Raw genomic sequence first — 24,520 nt, forward strand, 5'->3', positions numbered from 1 at the left:
ACCAGAGTCCTGTCTCAGTCAGTATTAGTTCCCAGAATGCACCCTTTTCAGTTTCCAACACGATAATGGCATATGCTTTCTGTTGTTACATTAGAAAATGGGAGCTTATGTCCGGATAGGCATGCTGCATTCAAAGCAGGAGAAAGTCTCTTCTCTCCCTTCTTGCTTGAGCCTCCATCATTCAAAATGCCCTGCCTCCCACTGTCACCTATTCAGTAAAGACCCAGCACCAGAGTGAGGATCTGCACCAAACTTCACTTGGACTTAAATCCCTGTCAGTGGATTTAAGTCCAAGTGCTGTGTTCACTGTAAAAAATATTAGTGCAGGGGCGGGAGGTGTTTATTAGGAGGCCTTCGCGGCATTACTTATTGCCAGGCCTGTCGAATACCCAGGCTGTCTCGCTTTGATTCCAGTTGGTGCCTATTTCTTCCACCACCTGCCACTTCCTGCTTCTTTTTCTTACTCTTGAAGGTTTATTTTGATCCCCATTATCCTTCCTTTATTACTGTTTCTCTGTAGCTTTCTCTGTGATCTGTTATCGCTTCCTCTATTTTGGTCTGGGTCAAAGCCTGATAATGAAAATTTTGTCAAAGTCCCCAAAAATGAGTGCTAGTGTATGCCACCTCCAAGCACCTGCATAAATTAAACATAGGCCCAAGGCTCGGGAACAATGGAAGGGTGGCTGCCAGGCTAATTGGGGATTATTTTGGCTAGTGTAAGTTGGCGCACTGCCACACTCCGTGCATGAGCCTGTGTGCACCTAACATTCTGTGCCTACCTCGTCTTTGTCTACTGGTGACGGTTCCATCAAAGCCTCTTCCAGAGTAGCCGGCTACAGCCTGCACAGTGCTCACTAACAATGTGGCTATATATTTGTATGCACCACGTCTGTGGACTCAAAACTGTGCCAATGTCTTTAGAACCGTCTTTAAAGCCCATTTAATTTTTATCAGTCATTAAAACGTGTCTAGAAACTCAGCGGTTGCCATACATTTCTCCAAAGATTCCTTGATGGGGTATACACAAACCTTGGATAATTGCATTTGTGTTCTTTTCAGTTTTCCTCAATTTTACTGTTAAGTGCTGGACTTGGGGGCAGGAGGGTCGTTAAAGGTGTTGAGCACAGGGCATCATCCCAGATTCAAGCCTCGGCGGCCAATGCGCTTTATTGTGATTCCGAGTGAAGTCTTGTGTGCGGTTTGGCGCGGAGTGTTAATAATTCAGCAGGTCTGGTCTGGACGGCGGATCAGAGAGCTGGGCCGGCGCACAGCTGCCAGTAATGAGGCATCCGACTCTTGAAGATGTTACCTCAAGGAGAAACGTGCAGCGCTCGGAGGGTCTGACCGTGGTGGTGTTGAGGTTTGGAAAGAGTGTGTGCTTGGGGTGGGTCCATTCAAGGGGTGTTTGATGGGACATGGATCTGGGGTTTCTTCGCCAGCTATATTGATGTTTTTCAGGGGTTCTGGTCAGTCTTTAAAACCATAATAGTCCATGATGCGTATTGGAGTCGGTAGCGCGAGATCCAGAAGTGGCCTGTCAGATGGCTTGACCGCCATGTCTCGTTCTTTAAACTGGCTGTACATCATTTACGTATGTGGGAGGTGCAGCCAGAGATCTTTGGCATTTGCTTATGAAGAGTCGAGGTTGACATTATGCTCAAGGTAGGGGTTTGCTAAAATTGCAGTTTTTTTCACGAAAAAAAAAAACGTTTCTCTTGTATTTTAAACACCTTTTCTCCGTGGGGGATACCTCACTCAGAAAAGCAAACCGAAATACCAGCAGGAGATTTGTTCGAGGCGAAAAATATCTACTAAAACCAATCTAGCGTGGGCAGAATCATATGAAATTTTCCATTTGTTATTGTATTGCATTGTATTGTAATTGCATTTATATAGCGCTTACTACCCCTGACGAGGCGTTGAAGCTCTTTTTCGGCGAGAGGCACGCTACTCCGGGACCCATAGAGGATTAGTGTTGAATTAGTATAGTAAAACATGCAAGTACATTTTAAGTGGTGGATACGTTAGTCAGTTATTTTGTTTTGGAATGATAGCAGAAGGATAGAGGAAGACAAAGGTTTGTATTTATATAGCGCATGTTGACGCACGCTAATCAGGAAGCCTACAAAGGATTAGTGGTGAAATATGAAGTAATTTTAGTGGTGGATATTAGTCAGTTACTTGGAGTGAGAAGGATAGCGGAGGGATAAAAGGGGAAGAAAGATATACATTCATATAGCACTTATTACCCTTGATGGGTGTTGAAACGCTTTTCTGGTGGAGCACGCCACTCCTGAGCCCATAAAGGATTACTGTTGAAAATTAGTATAGTAAAAAAATATGAAGTAATTTGAGTAGTGGATATGTTATTCAGTTATTTGGGTAGTATATTAGTATTGTTTAATATGAAATTTGAGAAGTGAACATGTTAGTCTGTTAATTTCGATTGAAAAGGATAGTGGAGGGATAAAAGAGTGAAGGGTTGTTTTTTTTTAGGTCTTATCATTAGGAGGAGGCTTTCGGAGTAAAAAGGAGTTTTGGAGCGGAGGACTCAGAGGGAAGAGTTTAGAAAGGTGGGTATAGTAAAAGAGGTGTCAGATGATTCAAGGAGGGGTAGGGTAGAGTAGAAGAGAGTCTAGAAAGGGTTATTTTGGCAATCATATCAGTGGTATGGGGTTTGGGATAAATGAGAGTGGATGTAGAGGATATATTGATAAGTGTATAGGATGAGAGAGAGGGTAGTGCATTGGATTGGATTACTCTCAAATTAGGGTATTACAGAAGATTACACAAAATTAGGTTGGTGTGTGAAACAAAAAAAAAAGAAACTGCACAGGCCAGGTTGCTCATTGGCCCTCAATTAGTTTTTTGTGCAGGGGGTTACTGACTATGTGACATGTCAAAGCTATTGAGTTGTGCGTTATATCTTCTCTTGTGTTTGTGGTGTGGGTGTCTCTGTTGCTGAGAGCCTAGTTCTGGCTCCTGTGTTCTAAACTTGTAACTTGTGTCTTTGTGGTTAATACCCCTGGGAACAATGTACGGCGCATTGGTTTGGTACTGACATATGTGAGATTGTCTGTCAGATCCCAAGTTGTAATAAGCAAGTGAAACTTTAGGAAGTGTTTCTGTGCATCATACCTAGTGGTTACTATTTTGGGAACAACGAGATTGAGGTGCTGAATATATATTCCACTTTGTTTGATTCAAGTGCTTCATTCCACTTTGTTTTTGTGAGGCGCCTCCTGTTTACGAAAGATTACGGGGTCAGTTTGATGGCTAGCTGTATGGCTTGTCTATGCTACGTTGAAGTATGTGATCGGTCTCTTGTGACCCGTGCGCCATATATGGATGGCTAGTGATGTTTCCAGCAATGTAATTGTGGCTGTTGAACGTATCGCTGTTGTTTGATGTCTGTGACTGTTATGTTTGTGTGTGGGGACTCGTAGGACTGCCAGGTTTCATGGCCACTCTCTGCAGAAGGTGACCATGCTGCATTGACCTAACACCGTCTTACAGTTACACTTCGTGGAGGTAATTCAGATAAAACCGAGAAGAAACCAAAGCGGCTGAGCTGAGCTGAGTTAGTGCTGGGCTTCAAAGCTTTCCTCTCTAGGCGCACAGGTTTGTTCTTGCCCTTAGAACTTGGTTCGTGTATGCTATTTTGGGAAACGAGTGAGGGGCTCTGTGCCAGTTTGATTATTGGCATTCTCCAGCTCCCTCATACCATGCCATCTTGTGGACGTATCAGGAGACATGAATGGTCTTGTGCCATCGTAGAGATGTAGAGTAGTGTCTTCTCGCTCCCTTGAGAGAGAGTCGATTCTTCGTTCTTGCGTGGTGCAGGATCTATTGGCGATGCCATAAAGCTGGTGGGAAAAGCTAGTGATGATTTTTGGAGAAATGCTTTTTAGTAACTGTTTGGCATAGCAACAGGAAACATGCTTTTGATCTTCCCAAATAATTTAACCTCCTGGAAATTAACTTGCAACTAATTTGTAATAGTTGTAGCAGGTGCCCTTGCCCACCAGCATAGAGTGCATGCACCTCTATCATGTGAACCTGGGCTTCAGGCCATGAGCACAGCAATCCTGCATTCTGGAGGATCTAAAATAAGCAATGCGGATCTGTTTTGGTGGACATCACCTCGGCTGGTTGGTAATAGGATAAAAGATCCAGAGGTCTTACCAGCACCTAAAGCGAATGGTGCCATTCGAGAAGAAAAATCACACTAGTATGGTAGAGGGCCAAGGATAGGCCCACAGTTAAACACATGCCCAGATCCAATGACTGGTGTCTGTCTTCCTACCATTCACCATGTGTTAAGGGTTCCCAAAAATAAGGTCTCAGATATACCTCTTGGGGCTATAAAGAAAACACAATAAACTTTTATACTCCTAGAGGCTCTCATTCGTTTGCCCGTTTCTCCTTCATGAATAATGCAAGGTCCTGGGCAGGTATTCCTAACAAATCACTGGCTGTTGTTATTTACACCTCTGTGCGTGTCCAGGACATGTCTCTTCTGCAGTGTTCCATTCAAACGCCTTCATGAATTCTCTGTGAAGCGATGGCTCCGCCAAGAATCATTGAGCACTTCTGCATTTTGAAGGGGAGTACAATCCGCCTTCTTCATTATCCTGCACCGGCTGTTCCATTTTGTTTTTTGGTTTAAAGACTGGTAATCTGAGGGTGAGAACCCCTCCTTACCTTAGGTCAAGGTTAGCATGTAGAAACCCATGGCATCTTTACACGCCTTGCAGTTATCTATTTCCTATCCAGTTGCTAGGTTTTATTCAACCTGTGTTTTCATCTTCGATTGCTTTGTGCCTATTAGTACTACTATGGAAATCCTAAAGCCACTGCCACAAGAGTCCATCTAGCCTCTCCCGCATTTTTGGAATTTGGGCTTTTGTTAGTCCTTTATTATTCTGTGGCTTCCTGATGCAAGATATGTTTTCTCCAAAAGGACTTCTTTCTCTAAACCACACTAAAAAGCAGCTGGCCTGTCTTTTCCATGTACGACCGCTTGCAAAATGAATCTGCTTGATTTACTCCTGCCTACCTTCCCAAGACGAAAAAAGTTCTACCACTCATCTGCATTATTGATGAATAAGGGCTCTATAAAGGAAGCATTGAGATCCATCTCCAGAGCGCTTCAAAGGCGTTGGTACGCAGCCTGCTGTTACCACTCCTGGACTCTGGTAGGTTCCGAGCTACTGAATGGTCCCATCTTAAAGTGCTTACTTCCAGTCACTATCCAAGTATGCCTGAAGTGGATACAACTCTGCGAAGGAGAGATCCAGTGTAGGATGAATGCATAATATGCAAGTTGTGTGCAGACTCTTATTTTCTTGTATTACTGAATTCATTTTGCCAGAGTTGTGCTGTCTGCTTTAATGAAAAGCACACTCTGTTAATTGCACAGCACAGACACAACACTCGCTGTTAATAGCGAAATAGAACATATGCATGGTTAAATTATTCATTTGAGTTCTTAATGGAAGGCCTGGCCTCGATGGGAGCAGATGTGGTCTAATGGCTGAATTGACCACTGTGGTCCTGGATGCTAATCCCAGCTTGACATCATTGTATGATCCTAGGCGAACACTTCCTCTCTCGTATCTTTAGCAGATTCCCCGACTGGTCACCTTTCACATCTGGAAGAACAGATTCAAGAACAAAAATATTTTGCTGTGTTCCAACTACTACCCTTTGATGGCTATTTGGCAGCTGGTAAACCGCTGAATTCTCTGAGGGAGGTTGCGCTTACCAGATTCATTTTTGTAAATTTATTTATAAAGTTTTATATGCGCGAACTTGATCCCGGAGGCAAATTTGAGGCAAAGGTAACAAATCAAAAAAAAAAAACATGAGTCTAACATGGGGAATCTAGTAGGCATTGAATCAAATAGTACACCCATAACAGCTCATTTATTAATCTGAGTGATTGAGTATGAAGGGGCTATATGATGGAGCATAGAGACATAAGGGGAATATGTACAGTAAATGTATAAAGGAATAGTGACCAGTACCAAAACAATAGTCAACACATAAGTCAAATGGGGAGTCTAACAGGCATTGAATCAAATGTTGACTAAACAGATCATTTATACACCTGGGTGAACGAAGAATGGGCTAGACGATGGAGCATAATGATAAGCAGGTGCCAACTGAACTTAAATCCTTGTGATATTTCAGAGAATTTGGCGCAAACTTAATAATAAATCAAGTTAGTTGTGTAAAAGAAAGCACGCTTGTTACAGGTTAAATTAGCTGAGTAGGTTTATTTAAGCAAGATGTAAACAATAGCCCCACCAGGAGCAGCCTTCCTGCTGCTCAGCCAATCCTCCAACTCTTACTCACCAACATTCCACAGCATCCTCACACACCAACATTCCACCACCACAGACACACTGGCTGGAGGTCAATTTCCCTAGCAATAAGCAAGTTAAATAAAATGTTAGAGTTTGATACGTTGTCACTGTTGTAATAACCTTTTTAAACTTGGGAGATGGTGCATTTTCATTAACTGTCCTCTCGTGTTTTACAATTAAATTCGGATTCATTCAGTATTAATTATATTCCTAGATTCTTGGAAGCATTGTACAGTGAGGTAATTATACTGCTTTTCGACACACTTGGTGTGCATGCCTCTACACCGTTAGGGCTAATTTGAACTCATAAAAGAGGGTACAATATAAAAAAATATTGCCAGCTCAGCGATTATGAAATTGACTTATCCACCCGGGGAAGGATTCTCCAGACAAGTTGTAACTTTACTCTTCCTTGTACCCTCCTACAATGATCCCTCTCCCCGTTCCCATATACTTAAACCATTCCTATTTTCAGGTGTACCTAAATATTTCTGTCCTGATTATTACATTGAAAGTATTAGTAGGGTCGAAACGTTGTCAACAATAAAATATTCTGTATGTAGGCGCATTAACTGAGCATTGTGGCAGTCTATTTAATACTGTTATGCAATTTGATCGATAAAGATTGTTGTTTATTCCTACATATACACTGGCAATTTTCTCTATTGGTTGTCTGTGTGATCACTTGGGGCAATGAGCAGCTTTTTAGGTTGAGCCTAGTGCAGCGCATGCACTGCTTGCTAGACTTTTAGTTAGGAGGTTTTCAGATTGCTGGAGGTTTTTGCTGGCCTCAAGCTGGCGGTAACGGGCGTGTCCACTCGCGCAGCCGCCATCTGTCTTTTCTACGTCACAGGTCCTTACGTGCATTGCGATCACTTTCACTTTCTGCACTTTCCACTCTATCCATCTTAAGGCTGGTTCTGGTCCCACTGGTTAAAATTCCTGTGGAGGGCATAACGAGAATGTTTGTAGACTCATTTCCCCGATAAATGTGGAATTGTTCAGTGTCTACAATTGACAATTCAATCGCTATCCTTTCTTCACCACATATGCACAATATATATTTTTTTTTTAAAGAATCAGCCCTCTTTTATTAAGCCCTTCCATGCGGCCGCGATTCTGCGCCTGTGTGGCAAAATCGCAAGTGGGCGGGTGTCAGGGGTGCCTGTCGGCCAGGGGCCGGCTGAGCACTTTAACACCTATTCCTTTCCGCCCCGAATGCAGGACGACCACGGTCCCTTTAAAGCTGCTTGGACTTTCCCAGAGGAGGGAACTCCGACGCTGATGTCATCAGCCGTCCGCCTATCAGGAGCAAAGGAGGAGCTGATAGCGCGGTACCCGGAAGAAGATAGCGCACCAGTGACTGCCGGAGCGGGAGTGGAGAAGGAGTCATCCAGTGTGGTTACGGAAGTGTCCGGGACGAAGGAGACTGAAGATTCAGAAGCCGCGCAGCTCCAGGGAAGCCAGGAGGCCAACGAGACCACGAGCCGCCCCGCCACGCTTCAGGAGAAGTGTGGCTGCACAAGGTACGGGCCCGAATAAGGGGACTCGTCTTTTCACGGGGAAGGAACGGGTAGGGGTGGTTGAGGGAGGTCACGGGACGGGTCTGCGTGTTTATTGTCGGAGTCGCAAACCTCCCCCTTCGAGCACACACCGAAGCGCCTATGCTCCTATTGACGTGTTGTGGTGGCAGTCCCTGGTGATCCCCTCACTCCCCACCCCCAGGCGCGGTGCGTCCATTGGGGCGTAGGGGCGTAGCTCCACTAAGCCCCATGGACCCACCGCGTCGCCACTAAACCACATACAAACTTTTTTAAAAATCGCGCTACCTGCCGGCTGGGAATCCGGGAGACACCCGACTTTCCCGGAGTGAGCAGGGGGGGGTGGGGGCTTGATGGGCCTGCTAAAGCTGCGCATGTCGACTTTTGGGCACAAACATGCCCGCGCATGCGCAGATTGTTTCCCCCCTGATTTTCCCTTTAGAGAGAGGACATGGGGGTGGGCGGCAGCCCCCGGGGTTGTACAGGGCGACTGGGCGAGCAGTTATGGTGCCCCCCCAGCCAATCCTGGCTGGGGGGGCACCATACAGCGCCCGGATTGGCTGGTCAATACCTAGCCCGGGTACATAACCCCCTGTCTGGGGGGCCAGAGCTCTTTCCCTCCCTCGGACTGCGGCCTCTGTTTGTTTATGGGGTTCGTTTGATGGAAGACTTGACCTCAGACCTGACCTGACTGGACCCAGGAAGTAATACTTGAGAGGGCGACACTGCGACAGTCAAGTCCCGAAGGAACCGCTCGGCCAGTGAGACCCGGCGTTCACACCAGCTCAGGTATGATCAGAGTGCTATGGAGGAACATTGTTTACTAAACGGGTTCACTGTAGTAGTGTAGTGTACACGGAAAGTGAAATCCGACCTTGAGAAATATAGATGCCGAGTGATTTTTATTTATTAAACGAAGCCGCAGTAGCAATCGCCAGTTAGGCAGCACAGGTTTGCTTATGAAATGTGGTGATAGAAAAGTAAGTACCTGATTAACTCATTAAAGAAACACTATAGGAAGTAACGTCGTTATGCACGCGCTTGGAATGGCGGTTTTTGGCGCGCTGCTACAAATGAGTGTAGCTTTGTCGGCCATCTACCTGCTAATGACTCATTTTGCTGCCCTTATTTAGACTCGTTTTGCTGGCCCTTCTGCCCCCATTTACACTCGTTTTGCTGCCCTTCTGCAACTCGTTTTGCTGCCCTTCTGCCGTCAATTAGACTCGTTTTGCTGCCCTCATTTACACTCGTTTTGCTGCCCTTCTGCAACATTTGTGTTTGTCAGTCTTACATGCAATGTTTATTCCCCACGATCCCCACCCCTTTATGAATGATGGATGCAGGATGGATGCAGGGTGGATGAGTGGATGGATGGATGGATGGATGGATGGCTCGATGCATGAATGAATGATGGATGCAGGATGGATGAGGGATGGATGGGTGGATGGATGGATGGATGGGTGCATGAATGAATGAATGAATGATGGGTGGATGGATGGATGGATGGATGGGTGGATGGGTGGATGGGTGGGTGGATGGATGGGTGGATGGATGGATGGATGGGTGGATGCATGAATGAATGATGGATGCAAGATGGATGGATGGGTGGATGCACAAATTATTATTATTATTATTATTATTATATTTCTTATATAGCGCCAGAATCGACGGATGCAGGATGGATGCAGAATTGGTGGGTGGATGGATGGATGGGTGGATGCATGAATGAATGATGGATGCAGATTGGATGCAGGATGAATGGGTGGGTGGATGCATGAATGAATGATGGATGCAGGATGGATGCAGGATGGATGGATGGATGGGTGGATGCATGAATGAATGAATGATGGATGCAGGATGGGTGGGTGGATGGATGGGTGGATGCATGAATGAATGATGGATGCAGGATGGATGCAGGATGGATGGGTGGATGGATGGATGGATGGATGGGTGAATGCATGAATGAATGATGGATGCAGGATGGATGGATGGGTGGGTGGATGCATGAATGAAAGATGGATGCAGGATGGATGGGTGGATGCATGAATGAATGATGAATGCAGGATGGATGCAGGATGGATGGGTGGGTGGATGGATGGGTGGATGCATGAATGGGTGGATGCAGGATGGATGGATGGATGGGTGGATGCATGCATGGATGCAGGATGGATGATGGATGATGGATGGATGGGTGGATGGATGGATGGATGGGTGGATGCATGAATGAATGAATGATGTATGGATGCAGGATGGGTGGGTGGGTGGATGGATGGTTGGATGCATGAATGATGTATGGATGGATGCAAGGTGGTTCCGGCTTGCTTGCTGCGCTCACTCGCTGCGGTGCAATATGCAAATTAGTTTACACCCACCACTTTCAAATGTCACTAGCCGCCCCTTCCCACCCCCCTTCTTCCAGACCCGGTACTCCGGTGTAAATAGTAACCCAGGGACTTTTTCTTTCTCTTCTTTTGAGAGCCTTTACGGACCCCTGACGACCAAGGACCTTAAAAGGCCAGGACCATTGAAGAAAGACATTCGCAAGCTATACTATCACCAGCCTTGCTATCCCAGGACAAAGTTGTGTTTTTGCTGTTCTGATTTAAGTGCGGGACTACCTGCTATACTGAATAAAAAGAGCACCCCCTTTCGAAACCATACCGAGTGGTGGTACTTTATCATCTCTGGTTCCTCCCTCACCCCCTCCCCCCTACCCCTCACCTGTTCCATTTATCACAGCGGGTTCATGACGGCCCCCAGCTGTCATCAGCACAGAAGCGCCGTAGTGCATGACGGCTGGGGGCCGTCATCAGCATGCAGGGGTTAAACCTGGATTTAAATAGCAGTTCAGTTTTTTCATTTGATCTCTCAAAGAAACATCCGCTTTTCTGATCACATTTCCAACAACTGGTCAGATATTCAGAGTTTTGTTATTTCACTTTGACTTAACTGAAATGTCTTTTTTAGCGCATTCGCTTCATTTCTTTAGTGTTAAGAAAGCAAAGCAATACGGAAATAAGAGTTATGTGTCATTAGTGAAAGGTTTTGAAGTTCATGCTTTCACTCTAATGTATGAACAAGGCGCTTTCCCAAACAGCAGCGGGTGTGCGTGATATCCGGCGTGCAACGTGTCTGCGCCGGAATAACCGAGCATTAATATTGTTTACAACGCTGGCTACTCAAGGCGTCTGCTACAAAAATCAGGTTTTCACTTAGAGTTGTGTTAGTTCCATTAACATTGGCTCTGTGGGCATGCAAGATATTGTCACTTAAAATTCACTAACATGTCGACAATAGTAACAGTTCGCACGGATAAGGTAACATGTCAGATTAGTTTTCACTTTTAATTTGTTGAAAATAAATTCTACTGACGCTTAAAAGCAGAGAACCCATTGTGTTTTTTAAAACTAAGAAATAATGTGAAATATCACAGTTTAAAAAAGGTGAAGTGGACAACCGGATTTGAACCAGGGACCTCTTGAACTGCAGTTAAATGCTCTACCACCAAGCTATATCCCCAGCTGTTTCTACTGTATACTTCTATCTCATTGAACTATACCCACCATGTACAAGTGCACTCCTACATCGCACATTTAGAGATTCACCTCAAGTTGAGAGTAAGGCACCAGTGCAGAATGTGGAAGAACAAGAAGTAGCCAATATAGAATGTTCTTTCGCAATCACTTTTTTAATATAATCCTATGCAAAGGCTGGAAGCTCTTGAAATCAGGCTAAATGAAAACAGGAAATGTATGAAAAGAAACTAGACTGGACCACAGTACACATTTACAATTAACAGGGAGGGGGAGAGGGTGTATTGGAGGGTAAAGGGGGAGTGTGGGGGGCGGGGGGGAATGAGATGGCACCCGTTTTAATGACACAAAGTGGGCTGCCATTGATATTAAGCACTTTGTATTTCCCTCAAGGAAGTTCTCACATGGTTGTATATATGTAATCTATGCCTGTACGATTCTAAAACTACTGTGTTTTTGATTTTTGTGTTACTATCATCTATTGTTTATTTTACTTTTCATCTGTCTCGTTTGTATCTGTAACGTGTAAGTATGTAAATGTCCTCATGTACCGTACTTGGTTCTATTGTGAAGCGCTCTGACGCCTTTGGGGGAAGTCCGCGCTATATAAAATTGCATTAAATAAAAAAATGTAAATTGGGTGCACACCCTTTATGACTCGTCGCTCTGAATTCATTTTGCCAGAGTTGTGGTGTCTACTCGTACAAAAAAGTTTCAACTGTTCCTTGTTCACCACAGGGGATCCCGCCCACTGTTAGCCCAGTGTCGGTGGCGCTGTAGGATAAAGGCATGGTTAATCAATTCATTCTAGTTCCTAAAAGAGCTCCCTGCATCGGTGGGGGAGGTGCCGCCTAGTGGCTGAGTTGACCTCTTTGATCCTGAATTCTAATCCGGCTTCTCCAGTTTCATCAGCGTGTGATCCGAATCCGAGTGCCTTTATCAGACTGCTCAGTTTTAAAGACTTTAGACTCGGACCAGTATCCGTCAGAGATCAGCTGCCCGGTGTAAAGTGTTTTTTCCCTGCAGAGGTTTGGTTTTCTGCCTCGCACATGTGCACTGCTGCAACAGTCGGCTCGGCGCCGTGCTGTGTGGCAACCCGTTTGGAGCAGGTTTTGTTTGCCCAGGCGCCCCTGGGGCGGCGGTGCTGCTACCCCTCTGCCCCGGGGCAGGCTGGGAGCCCGGCCCTCCCTGCGCACACACACAGCATCATCACGGGGCTGCAGGCGGCTAGTGTGTGCCTGCTTCCTCTCGGAGAAGTGGCTTTTAAACCCCCTTTGTCATGGAGGGCGGGCAGCAGCAGCAGCACAGAGCCCACGTCTTCATGCCTGCTGACGACTTCCCGCCCTGGTGAGTAGCATCCGAGGAGCGGGTGTGGGGCACTGGCCCTTTTATTTATGGGAGTCACTTGCAGCGGCTACATGTTTACATCTGCGTTTGCCTCCTCACGCGGGTCTTGCACGTGGCACGGGTAGACTGGTGGTGGTGGTGGTGGGGGGATGGGATAGTACAAGTTTACATGCTGTGGCACTTTAGTAAACTTTGTTTGCAGGTGTATTCTGAGAACTGCGATGTTATCACACTGTATCTTTTGCTGTGGTTTAATTTGTTCTAGTCGCATAGGGATTGTTATTTGTTTTGTAGACTATTTCCCAGGTCCCCGCGTATCGCCTCATGTTGGATCGGAATGTCTGTCCTGTCCCTCCCCTTTGCATTGTGGTACTTGCAGTTTTGCTTCTTTGTAAGTGCAGAGCAACCAGTCTTAGAACACACTCACAAGGAGCTAACTAAACAAGCTAATTAGGCCTGCCATGGGTCAACGTGAGATCTCTGCTCACCTGTGTAAACGCATTGTGTGGGAGAAGTGAGACTGCTGTCCATGGCGGGAGAAGTGAGACTGCTGTCTACGGCGAGAGAAGTGAGACCGCTGTCCCGCAGGTGGAGTGAGACCGCTGTCCCGCAGGTGGAGTGAGACCGCTGTCCCGCAGGTGGAGTGAGACCGCTGTCCCGCAGGTGGAGTGAGACCGCTGTCCCGGCGGGAGGAGTGAGACCGCTGTCCCGGCGGGAGGAGTGAGACCGCTGTCCCGGCGGGAGGAGTGAGACCGCTGTCCCGGCGGGAGGAGTGAGACCGCTGTCCCGGCGGGAGGAGTGAGACCGCTGTCCCGGTTTGAGGAGAGAGACTGTGGTGCGCGAGGAGAGAGACTGCTGTGCGCGAAGAGTGAGACTGCTGTGCGCGAAGAGTGAGACTGCTGTGCGCGAAGAGTGAGACTGCTATGCGCGAAGAGTGAGACTGCTGTCCGCAAGTGAGACTGCAGTCCACGGCGCGAGGAGCAAGACTGCTGTCCATGGTGCAAGCAGTGAGACTGATGTGCGCAAGGAGTGAGACTGTTGTGCGCAAGGAGTGAGACTGTTGTGCGCAAGGAGTGAGACTGTTGTGCGCAAGGAGTGAGACTGCTGTGTGCAAGGAGTTAGACTGATGTCCCAGTAGGAGTGGGGAGACTGCAGTCCCAGTAGGAGGAGGGAGACTGCTGTCCATGGTGCGAGCAGTGAGACTGCTGTGCGCGAGGAGAGTGAGACTGCTGTGTGCGAGGAGTGAGACTGCTGTGCGCGAGGAGTGAGACTGCTGTTCCAGTAGTAGGAGGGAGACTGCTGTCCCAGTAGTAGTAGGAGGGAGACTGCTGTCCCAGTAGTAGTAGGAGGGAGACTGCTGTCCATGGTGCAAGCAGTGAGACTGCTGTGCGCGAGGAGTGAGACTGCTGTGCGCGAGGAGTGAGAGAGGAGTGAGACTGCTGTGCGTGAGGAGTGAGACTGCTGTGCGCGAGGAGTGAGACTGCTGTGCGCGAGGAGTGAGACTGCTGTGCGCGAGGAGTGAGACTGCTGTGCGCGAGGAGTGAGACTGCTGTGCGCGAGGAGCGAGACTGCTTTCTTAGTAGGAGGAGTGAGACTGCTGTCCATGATGCGAGGAGTGAGACTGCTGTCCATGATGCGAGGAGTGAGACTGCTGCCCCTGCGGGAGGAGCGAGACTGCTGCCCCTGCGGGAGGAGCGAGGCTGCTGCCCCTGCGGGAGGAGCAAGACTGCTGTCCATGATGCGAGGAGTAAGACACTGCTGTCCATGGCGCGAAGAGTGAGGCTGCTGTCCAGGGCGCGAAGAGCGAGACTGCTGCCCCTGCAGGAGGAGCGAGACTGCTGCCCCTGCGGGAGGAGCGAGACTGCTGCACCTGCGGGAGGAGCGAGGCTGCTGCCCCTGCGGGAGGAGCAAGACTGCTGTCCGTGATGCGAGGAGTAAGACACTGCTGTCCATGGCGCGAAGAGTGAGGCTGCTGTCCAGGGCGCGAAGAGCGAGACTGCTGCCCCTGCAGGAGGAGCGAGACTGCTGCCCCTGCGGGAGGAGCGAGGCTGCTGTCCATGATGCGAGGAGTGAGACACTGCTGCCCATGGAGCGAAGAGTGACACTGCTGTCCATGGCGCTAGAAGTGAGACACTGCTGTCCATGGCGCGAAGAGTGAGACTGCTGCCCCTGCGGGAGGAGCAAGACTGCTGCCCCTGCGGGAGGAGCGAGACTGCTGTCCATGATGCGAGAAGAGAGAGACTGCTGTCCATGGCGCAAAGACAGAGACTGCTGCCCCTGCGGGAGGAGCGAGACTGCTGAACCCCGGGGGGGGGAGCGAGACTGCTGTCCATGATGCGAGGAGTGAGACACTGCTGCCCATGGCGCTAGGAGTGAGACACTGCTGTCCATGGCGCGAAGAGTGAGACTGCTGCCCCTGCGGGAGGAGCGAGACTGCTGTCCATGGCGCAATGCCAGAGATTGCTGTCCATGATGCGAGAAGAGTGAGACTGCTGTCCATGGCGCAAAGAGCGAGACTGCTGCTCCTGCAGGAGGAGCGAGACTGCTGCCCCTGCGGGAGGAGCGAGACTGCTGTCCATGATGCGAGGAGTGAGACACTGCTGCCCATGGAGCGAGGAGTGAGGCACTGCTGTCCATGGCACGAAGAGTGAGACTGCTGCCCATGCGGGAGGAGCGAGACTGCTGTCCATGATGCGAGGAGTGAGACACTGCTGCCCATGGAGCGAGGAGTGAGGCACTGCTGTCCATGGCACGAAGAGTGAGACTGCTGCCCATGCGGGAGGAGCGAGACTGCTGTCCATGGCGCAATGCGTGAGACTGCTGTCCGTGGCGCAATGCATGAGACTGCTGTCCATGGCGCGAAGAGTGAGACTGCTGCCCCTGCGGGAGGAGCGAGACTGCTGTCCATGGCGCAATGCGTGAGACTGCTGTCCATGGTGCAATGCGTGAGACTGCTGTCCATGATGCGAGGAGTGAGACTGCTGCCCATGATGAGAGGAGTGAGACTGCTGCCCATGATGAGAGGAGTGAGACTGCTGTCCATGATGCGAGGAGTGAGACTGCTGTCCATGATGCGAGGAGTGAGACTGCTGCCCATGATGCGAGGAGTGAGACTGCTGCCCATGATGAGAGGAGTGAGACTGCTGCCCATGATGCGAGGAGTGAGACTGCTGCCCTTGCGGGAGGAGCGAGACTGCTGTCCATGGTGTGAAGAGTGAGACCGCTGTCCCTGGCGTGAGGAGTGATATCGTTGGCCCAGCGGGTGGAGTGGGTGTCTGCAGGATATTTTTTCCTCACTCATCTGACTCTCCTTCAACCACACTGGGGCGTTCAACCAGTCACCTTTGCCTTCAATTTTTTTTTTACCCAGTTCAGAGGTTTCCCTTGTCCTGAATATCTTCAGATTCAGACCCCTTTAATCTGGCCGTCCACATCCGCACATCCCCTGTCTCACCAAAACGTCATGTGCCGGTTCCAGCTTTCAGCCATCCTTTGATTATGAAAGATTTCTCTTTTTTTTTTTATCTCCTGCATTCCGACAAACTCGACCAGATTTGTCCCTTTGCAGCGCTGCAGTAGCCCCCGGAGAAAAGCACCGAGTTCTATTGATCACCTGTGCCTATGGCAGGCCAAGGCGGGTGGAGGGGGAGGGAGCCCGTTCCACCCGCTCCCGCTACAGAGGGGCCTCCGCTGTCTGCGCCCGAGCCGGAATGAGGCTGGGGGGTGACCCCGGCCCTGCACGGCAGATGCCTGCATTGCGTTTACAAACATTGTAAAGCGTGGCCTCGGGACGTTTAAAACCCTCTCCCCACCCCTAGCATTCCCTTTCTGTGCGAGAGCGGCCCAGGGGCTGGGGGTGGGGCACGCTGCGGACCCCCTTAGAGCGCCTTGTTTGCTCTCCTCGCGCAGTTTGAGGATCTAACTCCAAGTTCCTCGGGTCTCTCACAGCAGGGCCTCTTTACGCTCTTTCCGAGCTGCATCAACCTACAACGTAAAGCAAACCAAACGTGTTCTTTCCTCATTTCTTTGTGAGTTTGCACAATGGTTGCTTTTGGAAAATAGTCCGGTTGAGTTTTAAACGGGGACACTTATAAGGGTTTAACATTACTTATGGTGACCCCACGGGCTGTGGTGTCATTGTGCATTAAAAACACAAATTAATCACCCTCCCCCCACTATATTTCCCAGGACTTGTGCCTTGTCTAGGAGTTTATTAGCAGATGGGGAAAGAAACAAAGCAGTTTGTAGTGCCTTGTAAAACCCACGAGATGCCATTTGTAATCGTTTAAATGGCCATGGAATGCAATGCAAAGGTATCCTGGGAGCAGGCTTGTCAGATGGTGCACAGGTATGTGGCACAGGCAGAAGCCTGCTTAGCTGCTCTCCCAGCAGGACCAGCTGTATGACCTCTGAACTGCAGTACGTTAAAAGGAAGAGGTCAGCAGTGAGGTCACCGGTAGCAGGGCAAGGGACTGAGCTTTTCTGTCTACCGGCAGCTGCAGTGTCTGCCTTGGGCACAGGGGAATCTGAAAATGAGAAAACACCCAGAGGCAGCAATTACAGCCACTCACAACCACATGACTGGGCAGCAGAGGCTGTTTTATGGTGCAAGCCTTCATAGGGGAAGTGCCTCCCAACCTGCTTTTTAGGTCTGGATTGACCGGTGTGGCTGTTGCTGTACCTGATGTGATAAAAAGAACTTCGAGAAGCACTGCACAGAGGGCCTTTGGCTCTGCCCACATGTTCAACGCCCCTCTTACTCTTTTTGAGCAGAATTAGTGTGCTTCCGCTGAAAGAGTGCTTGTATGCCACAGTAGGCCTGAGTTGGTCATGGTGACAAGCCGATAAATCAAGGCTGTAAGACGGATTCATTCATTGGGACTTCATGCCGGATCGAATGGCTCTGATCAGTTATGACAAAGGTATTAGGCATGCATTATTTACAATGGAAATAATATGTTAAATAAAGCCAGTAGGGCTTTTCGGATGTATTGTCCCTATATTGAGTTTAAGCCTGTAGTCAGGAATTTTCTAGCACCGATATCCACAGATTATTTTAGTATACAAGGCCCTGACAGACAATGTTTTTTCTAATTTCCTTGTTTTTAGGACCTGTATTGATAGAGCAGCACTGTGCGTGAGTGTATGTAAGCGGAGGGTAATAAGGAGGGGCTGTGGCTCCGCCCACATGTTGATCTCCAGTGCAGGCATCTGATTGAAACGTAGACATGTTAGTCTGCAGAAGTAGTTATATTGCTCATAACTGATCGGGACAATGTTAAAGCAGACTGCAAGTGCAAGACTATAGGAAAGGGCTTTGCATTGTGTAACCCTGTCACAAACACAGCAGAAAGAGGTATCACATTGTGAAAACTCTGACAAGTATTATAGGCAGGGCCACCGGAATTATGCCTCTGGGGAGGGGCAAATTATTCTCTAGGTTGAATAAATTATGCAGCTCGAAAAGGCAGATTATGTGGCGTGATGCGGCACATTTTGTGATAGCATTACTTCATTATTTTGTCACTTTTCACACATGTTTATCCTGTCTGGGCATACGTTGTACATCATTGGTAGCAGTTTTATCACTCCAGTTTAGCAATAAGCAACAGAAAAGTGAGTAGTCAATCTTTGCGCAGAGTCGTCCAATGGGCAGCAGCACGTGTCGATGCTTTTTTAGTATCTTTTGAACCGTTTTAGCTAAAAATAAACTTTTTTTGTTAAAATCTGCATAATATGCAGTAGATGATAGGTTACATGGCCAAGAAATAAATATGTAAAAAAAAAAAGCTGCATCCGCCCAATGCCATAATTTCAGTAGCTGTGGTTATAGGGAAGGGTTTACATGAACCATATGAAGTGACTTTGCATAGTGAACTCTCAGACAAATGCGATCGATAGGGGTAGTGTGACCCCCCCATGAGAACTGCAATAGGATGGGATTTTATATTGTGAACTCCATGACAAACACCTCAGGAAAAGGTTTTACATTTTGCACTGTTACAATTAGAATTGGTTTTACTTTATGAACTCTGTGACAAATGCAGTAGAAAGGGGTTTATTACACAAATCCCTTTTAAGGTCTGGCCAAAGAATATGTTTGGTGTTTTCAAGGATAACTTAATGTTCATGTCAACATATACTTGGATCTGCCTAAATTATTTAATGATTCTCTCTCAGCATAGAATAGATAGCATAGTACATGTTGTGTTCAAGTTAAAGTCAACAGGCTTGCTTTATTGATTATTAAATGTGGTGTCAAACACAATAGACCTCTCATTTTACATAGTGAATGCCTTGACAAAAGCTGTAGACTTCACATTTTGGATTGTGAAAAGCCTAATTTTCCAGTAGGCCAAATACATACGCATTGCTGGTTTAAGATTAGAGCCTGCTAATGCACACATTGTAACATGGCAATACACAGATAGGGTAGCTGACTATATTTACAGGGTTAGTTGCCTCCCGCAATATTTTGTATGGTATGTGATTTTTGCACCGTGGTTAACTTGCAATGCGTCAGTAGCAGTGGTTCCAATTTGTATTTTCACCTGAAATCTTGAAATATTTGTAATTTTGATAATGGTATTGAGTTGTGTGTGTACATTAAAAACTTTTCAGTTTTTTTTATTAAAGAACTAGGTGGACATTCTTATAATGAGTATAAATGTTGTGTGTTGCAGTGTTCTGAGTTTTTGTCGCACAGCACCTCTCCGAGGCTGCTTTGCCGAGTTACCATTATATGCAAGTGTTAAAAGATGCGCTCAGTCCCTAGTTTGAGAGTATGGGATATAGAGACCCCAGAACACCAGCATTGAAAGACCTCCAAAGACCCAATTGGGGCTAGTAGTGGCCGACTGCCCTGGGTCTTCCGGAACCGGATTTCTGAAAAACAGAAAGGAGGTTTTATATTGTTTACCCTCTCACAAACAATGTAGGAAGGATTTTAAATTGCAACCTCCCCGCCAGACACCATAGGGAGCATCTTTATATTATAAGCCCTCTGACAAATGCAATAGAAAGAGGTTTTACATTGTGAACCACTTGCCAGACATCATGGGAAAACGTGTTGTATTGTGTTGTCTATTACAAGTACAATAGAAACGGGGTGAACATGTGAACTCTCGACATCAACTGTAAGGCGTTATTTAGTATCAACACTCCACAAATGAAATTGTAATGGGTTATAGAAAGTGAATTCTTGCCAAATGCAACTGTAAGGGGTTATACAATGTGAACACCTGACAAATGCAACTGTAAGGGGTTATACATGTGAACACCTGACGAATGCAACTGTAAGGGATTATACAGTGTGAACACATTACAAATGCAACTGTAAGGGGTTATACAGTGTGAACACCTGACAAATGCACCTGACAAATGCAACTGTAAGGGGTTATACAATGTGAACACCTGACAAATGCAACTGTAAGGGGTTATACAGTGTGAACACCTGACAAATGCAACTGTAAGGGGTTATACAATGTGAACACCTGACATGCAACTGTAAGGGGTTATACAATGTGAACACCTGACAAATGCAACTGTAAGGGGTTATACAATGTGAACACCTGACAAATGCAACTGTAAGGGGTTATACAGTGTGAACACCTGACAAATGCAACTGTAAAGGGGTTATACAATGTGAACACCTGACAAATGCAACTGTAAGGGGTTATACAGTGTGAACACCTGACAAATGCAACTGTAAGGGGTTATACAATGTGAACACCTGACAAATGCAACTGTAAGGGGTTATACATGTGAACACCTGACAAATGCAACTGTAAGGGGTTATACAGTGTGAACACCTGACAAATGCAACTGTAAGGGGTTATACAGTGTGAACACCTGACAAATGCAACTGTAAGGGGTTATACAATGTGAACACCTGACAAATGCAACTGTAAGGGGTTTTACAGTGTGAACACCTTACAAATGCAACTGTAAGGGGTTATACAGTGTGAACACCTTACAAATGCAACTGTAAAGGGGTTATACAATGTGAACACCTGACAAATGCAACTGTAAGGGGTTATACAGTGTGAACACCTGACAAATGCAACTGTAAAGAGGTTATACAATGTGAACACCTGACAAATGCAACTGTAAGGGGTTATACAGTGTGAACACCTGACAAATGCAACTGTAAGGGGTTATACATGTGAACACCTGACAAATGCAACTGTAAGGGGTTATACGTGTGAACACCTGACAAATGCAACTGTAAGGGGTTATACATGTGAACACCTGACAAATGCAACTGTAAGGGGTTATACAGTGTGAACACCTGACAAATGCAACTGTAAGGGGTTATACATGTGAACACCTTACAAATGCAACTGTAAAGGGTTATACAATGTGAACACCTGACAAATGCAACTGTAAGGGGTTATACATGTGAACACCTTACAAATGCAACTGTAAAGGGGTTATACAATGTGAACACCTGACAAATGCAACTGTAAGGGGTTATACATGTGAACACCTGACAAATGCAACTGTAAGGGGTTATACAATGTGAACACCTGACAAATGCAACTGTAAGGGGTTATACATGTGAACACCTGACAAATGCAACTGTAAGGGGTTATACAGTGTGAACACCTGACAAATGCAACTGTAAGGGGTTATACATGTGAACACCTGACAAATGCAACTGTAAGGGGTTATACATGTGAACACCTGACAAATGCAACTGTAAGGGGTTATACATGTGAACACCTTACAAATGCAACTGTAAAGGGGTTATACAATGTGAACACCTGACAAATGCAACTGTAAGGGGTTATACAATGTGAACACCTGACAAATGCAACTGTAAGGTTATACAGTGTGAACACCTGACAAATGCAACTGTAAGGGGTATACAATGTGAACACCTGACAAATGCAACTGTAAGGGGTTATACAGTGTGAACACCTGACAAATGCAACTGTAAGGGGTTATACAATGTGAACACCTGACAAATGCAACTGTAAGGGGTTATACAGTGTGAACACCTGACAAATGCAACTGTAAGGGGTTATACAGTGTGAACACCTGACAAATGCAACTGTAAGGGGTTATACAGTGTGAACACCTGACAAATGCAACTGTAAGGGGTTATACAATGTGAACACCTGACAAAGGCAACTGTAAGGGGTTATACAGTGTGAACACCTGACAAATGCAACTGTAAGGGGTTATACAGTGTGAACACCTGACAAATGCAACTGTAAGGGGTTATACAGTGTGAACACCTGACAAATGCAACTGTAAGGGGTTATACAATGTGAACACCTGACAAATGCAACTGTACAGTGTGAACACCTGACAAATGCAACTGTAAGGGGTTATACAGTGTGAACACCTGACAAATGCAACTGTAAGGGGTTATACAGTGTGAACACCTGACAAATGCAACTGTAAGGGGTTATACAATGTGAACACCTGACAAATGCAACTGTAAGGGGTTATACAGTGTGAACACCTGACAAATGCAACTGTAAGGAGTTATACAATGTTACATTTTGCTGAATACAATTGTAAGGGGTTATACAATGTGAATACTCTGACAAATGCATCAGATGGGGCTTTTACAGTGTCAACTCTGTGACATGCAGCACAGGAAGTGTTTTTCATTGTATACTCGCTGACGGATATAGTTGGAACGAGTGTTGTTATATTATGAACTCTGACAAATACAACCGAAAGTGGTTATAAATGATGTACTCTGGCAGATATCACAGGAAGGTGTTTGACCCTCTGATCTCCATGGCAAACACGACAGGGAGGGGCTTTATATTTTTAACTATCTGTGGAATACAGTAGAAAGGGTTTTAAATTGTGAAATCTCTGACAAATTGCATTAAGAGATGCTCTTGTACACATGTCCATTTTCTTGGTCTAGCACCGGAAAATACGTAGTATCTCTAGATGAAGATAGAAAATTCAGGCCACAACACATGAGTCTTCATAAAATGTATGCTAGGAGTCTCTAAGAAAATACCTCGTGGTTCTAATTCTTTTCACGTTAAAGCTAATAGGCTTGTTTTATGATTATTAAATGTGGTGATAATGACACAATACCTCTGTTTAATTTTGAATGATTTTGCAAAGCGTGCAGCCTTAACCATTATCTTGTTAAAAGCCTTACATTTCCAGAAAACCTGTATAGGAACATTGCTGTTTTTTTCAGGACCAAAGCCTGATAGTGCACAGATTGTGGCATGATACCTCATAGATGTCAGGAGCATTTCACGTTTACATAGTTAGTTACTCTCTGTGATATTTCTTTAGTGTACATGAGTTCCATCCTAGTTAATCTATGAGGCCTCTGTAGGGAAGTTCCAATTTGTAATTCCACCAGCAATCTAGTAAATAGCTGATATTTTGAGTACAGTATTTAGATGCATGTGTATTTAAGTACGTTTCATTTCTTATAAAAAATATTAGTTGGACACAGATTTTATTGTGTATCATTTTTGTTTGTTGCTTAGTTCTGGGTTTCTCCCTCCCCCCCCCCCCCCCCCCCCCCCCATGAGTCAGCCTTTACATTACATTTTGTAACTGGGCTGCTGACATTTAGATCCTCATGCAATGAAGTAAGTCTGATTTTTCCTTTAAACTCCGGAAATGTCCATAACCCTTTTAAAGTTGAATGCACATAAAATGGAGGTGTTGGTTCTAGGGAATTGTCCTTCGACCTGGACCTCCATTTAACAGAACCAACACTTGGCTCGTTCCCAGCCACTGCTACTATGACTAGATATGAGGGTGTCAGTACCAATGCTGGTAATACTTTCTTCCCACATATCAGCAAGATCTCCGGCACGTTATTCCCTTTTGAAGAGTTTAAGGATAATTCACCCTTGTCTCCAAGAGAGCAGGGAAGGTTGGTGACTCAGGCAGCTATCTCATTCTGTTTGGATTAAAGGGATGCAGTCTTGCTTCGTTTACCTAAATATCTAATCTGTTGCCTCCAGATTGTGCAAAATGCAGCTGCCATGTCTGTTACGGAATTCATCTTAGTGGGCTTCTGTTAAGCCCCAGTAGGACTTCCTCCGCAGGTTACCAGTGAAGAAAGGATTGCATTTAAGATGCTTTGCATGGTGCAAATGGCACTTGTCCTGATTATCTCAGCTTCCGCCCTTTGTGTGCTCTATCACATTTGTCTTTCCACTTCTCAGGAAGCCTTTGTTGTGCTCTGGTTCCATCGCACCAGAACATGCAGGTGTTCCTTCGTTAGATCTCACTCCTACTCACAACATATATACCAGAGGTAAAATACTCAGCCTGTTAGTGGAGAGTGAGTGTGCATGTGCAAGTGCAGGATGCAACTCATGAAACCCAGCCCTATTGGCATTGCCAGTGCTTGTTTAATGGCCTATAATTCCAAACGTAGAATCGTTCAGTCATTTTAGTTTTTTCAGTGTTAAGTCCAGTTTCTTTCTTGCAAGATTAACAACTGGAAGTTAACACTTGACAGCCACCAGCTTTCTCCTCCATGTTATTCTCAAACAAGTGCAGGAAATAGGCCAATGTTCCTTTGTGTTATGTATCGTACTTTCATGCCGATGTATGTCTTTAAAGTTTGCCTCTTTCCAAGGTGAAATGTGTCAGAAAATATAAAAAAAGGGGGAAGATGGCAGCTGCTGCCTCAACTTTCAGTTGTTAACATGCTGCACGACTCTTAATTGTGATACGTGCGGTAGCTGCAGTTACTACTTATGTTGGAATTAATTTG

At 46.3% G+C, this 24,520-nt stretch overlaps 1 protein-coding gene across 7 annotated transcripts in view; it reads left to right on the forward strand.

The window, feature by feature from the left end:
* Nucleotides 1–24,520, forward strand: part of LOC147747076 (microtubule-associated serine/threonine-protein kinase 2-like) — a 1,134,689-nt gene that overhangs the window by 716,876 nt on the left and 393,293 nt on the right. The window contains exon 1 of one of the 7 annotated variants that reach the window (XM_086952336.1): nt 12,510–12,792. The exons of the other annotated variants lie outside the window; for them this stretch is intronic. Within the exon in view, the coding sequence (XP_086808462.1) occupies nt 12,725–12,792 (68 nt within the window). The 5' untranslated portion in view covers nt 12,510–12,724. Of the gene's footprint in view, nt 1–12,509; nt 12,793–24,520 lie in introns of those variants that run through there. 7 annotated transcript variants of the gene reach the window in all.

Source organism: Lissotriton vulgaris, chromosome 1_1 (genome assembly GCF_964263255.1).
Source record: "Lissotriton vulgaris chromosome 1_1, aLisVul1.2, whole genome shotgun sequence".
NCBI lineage: Eukaryota > Metazoa > Chordata > Amphibia > Caudata > Salamandridae > Lissotriton > Lissotriton vulgaris.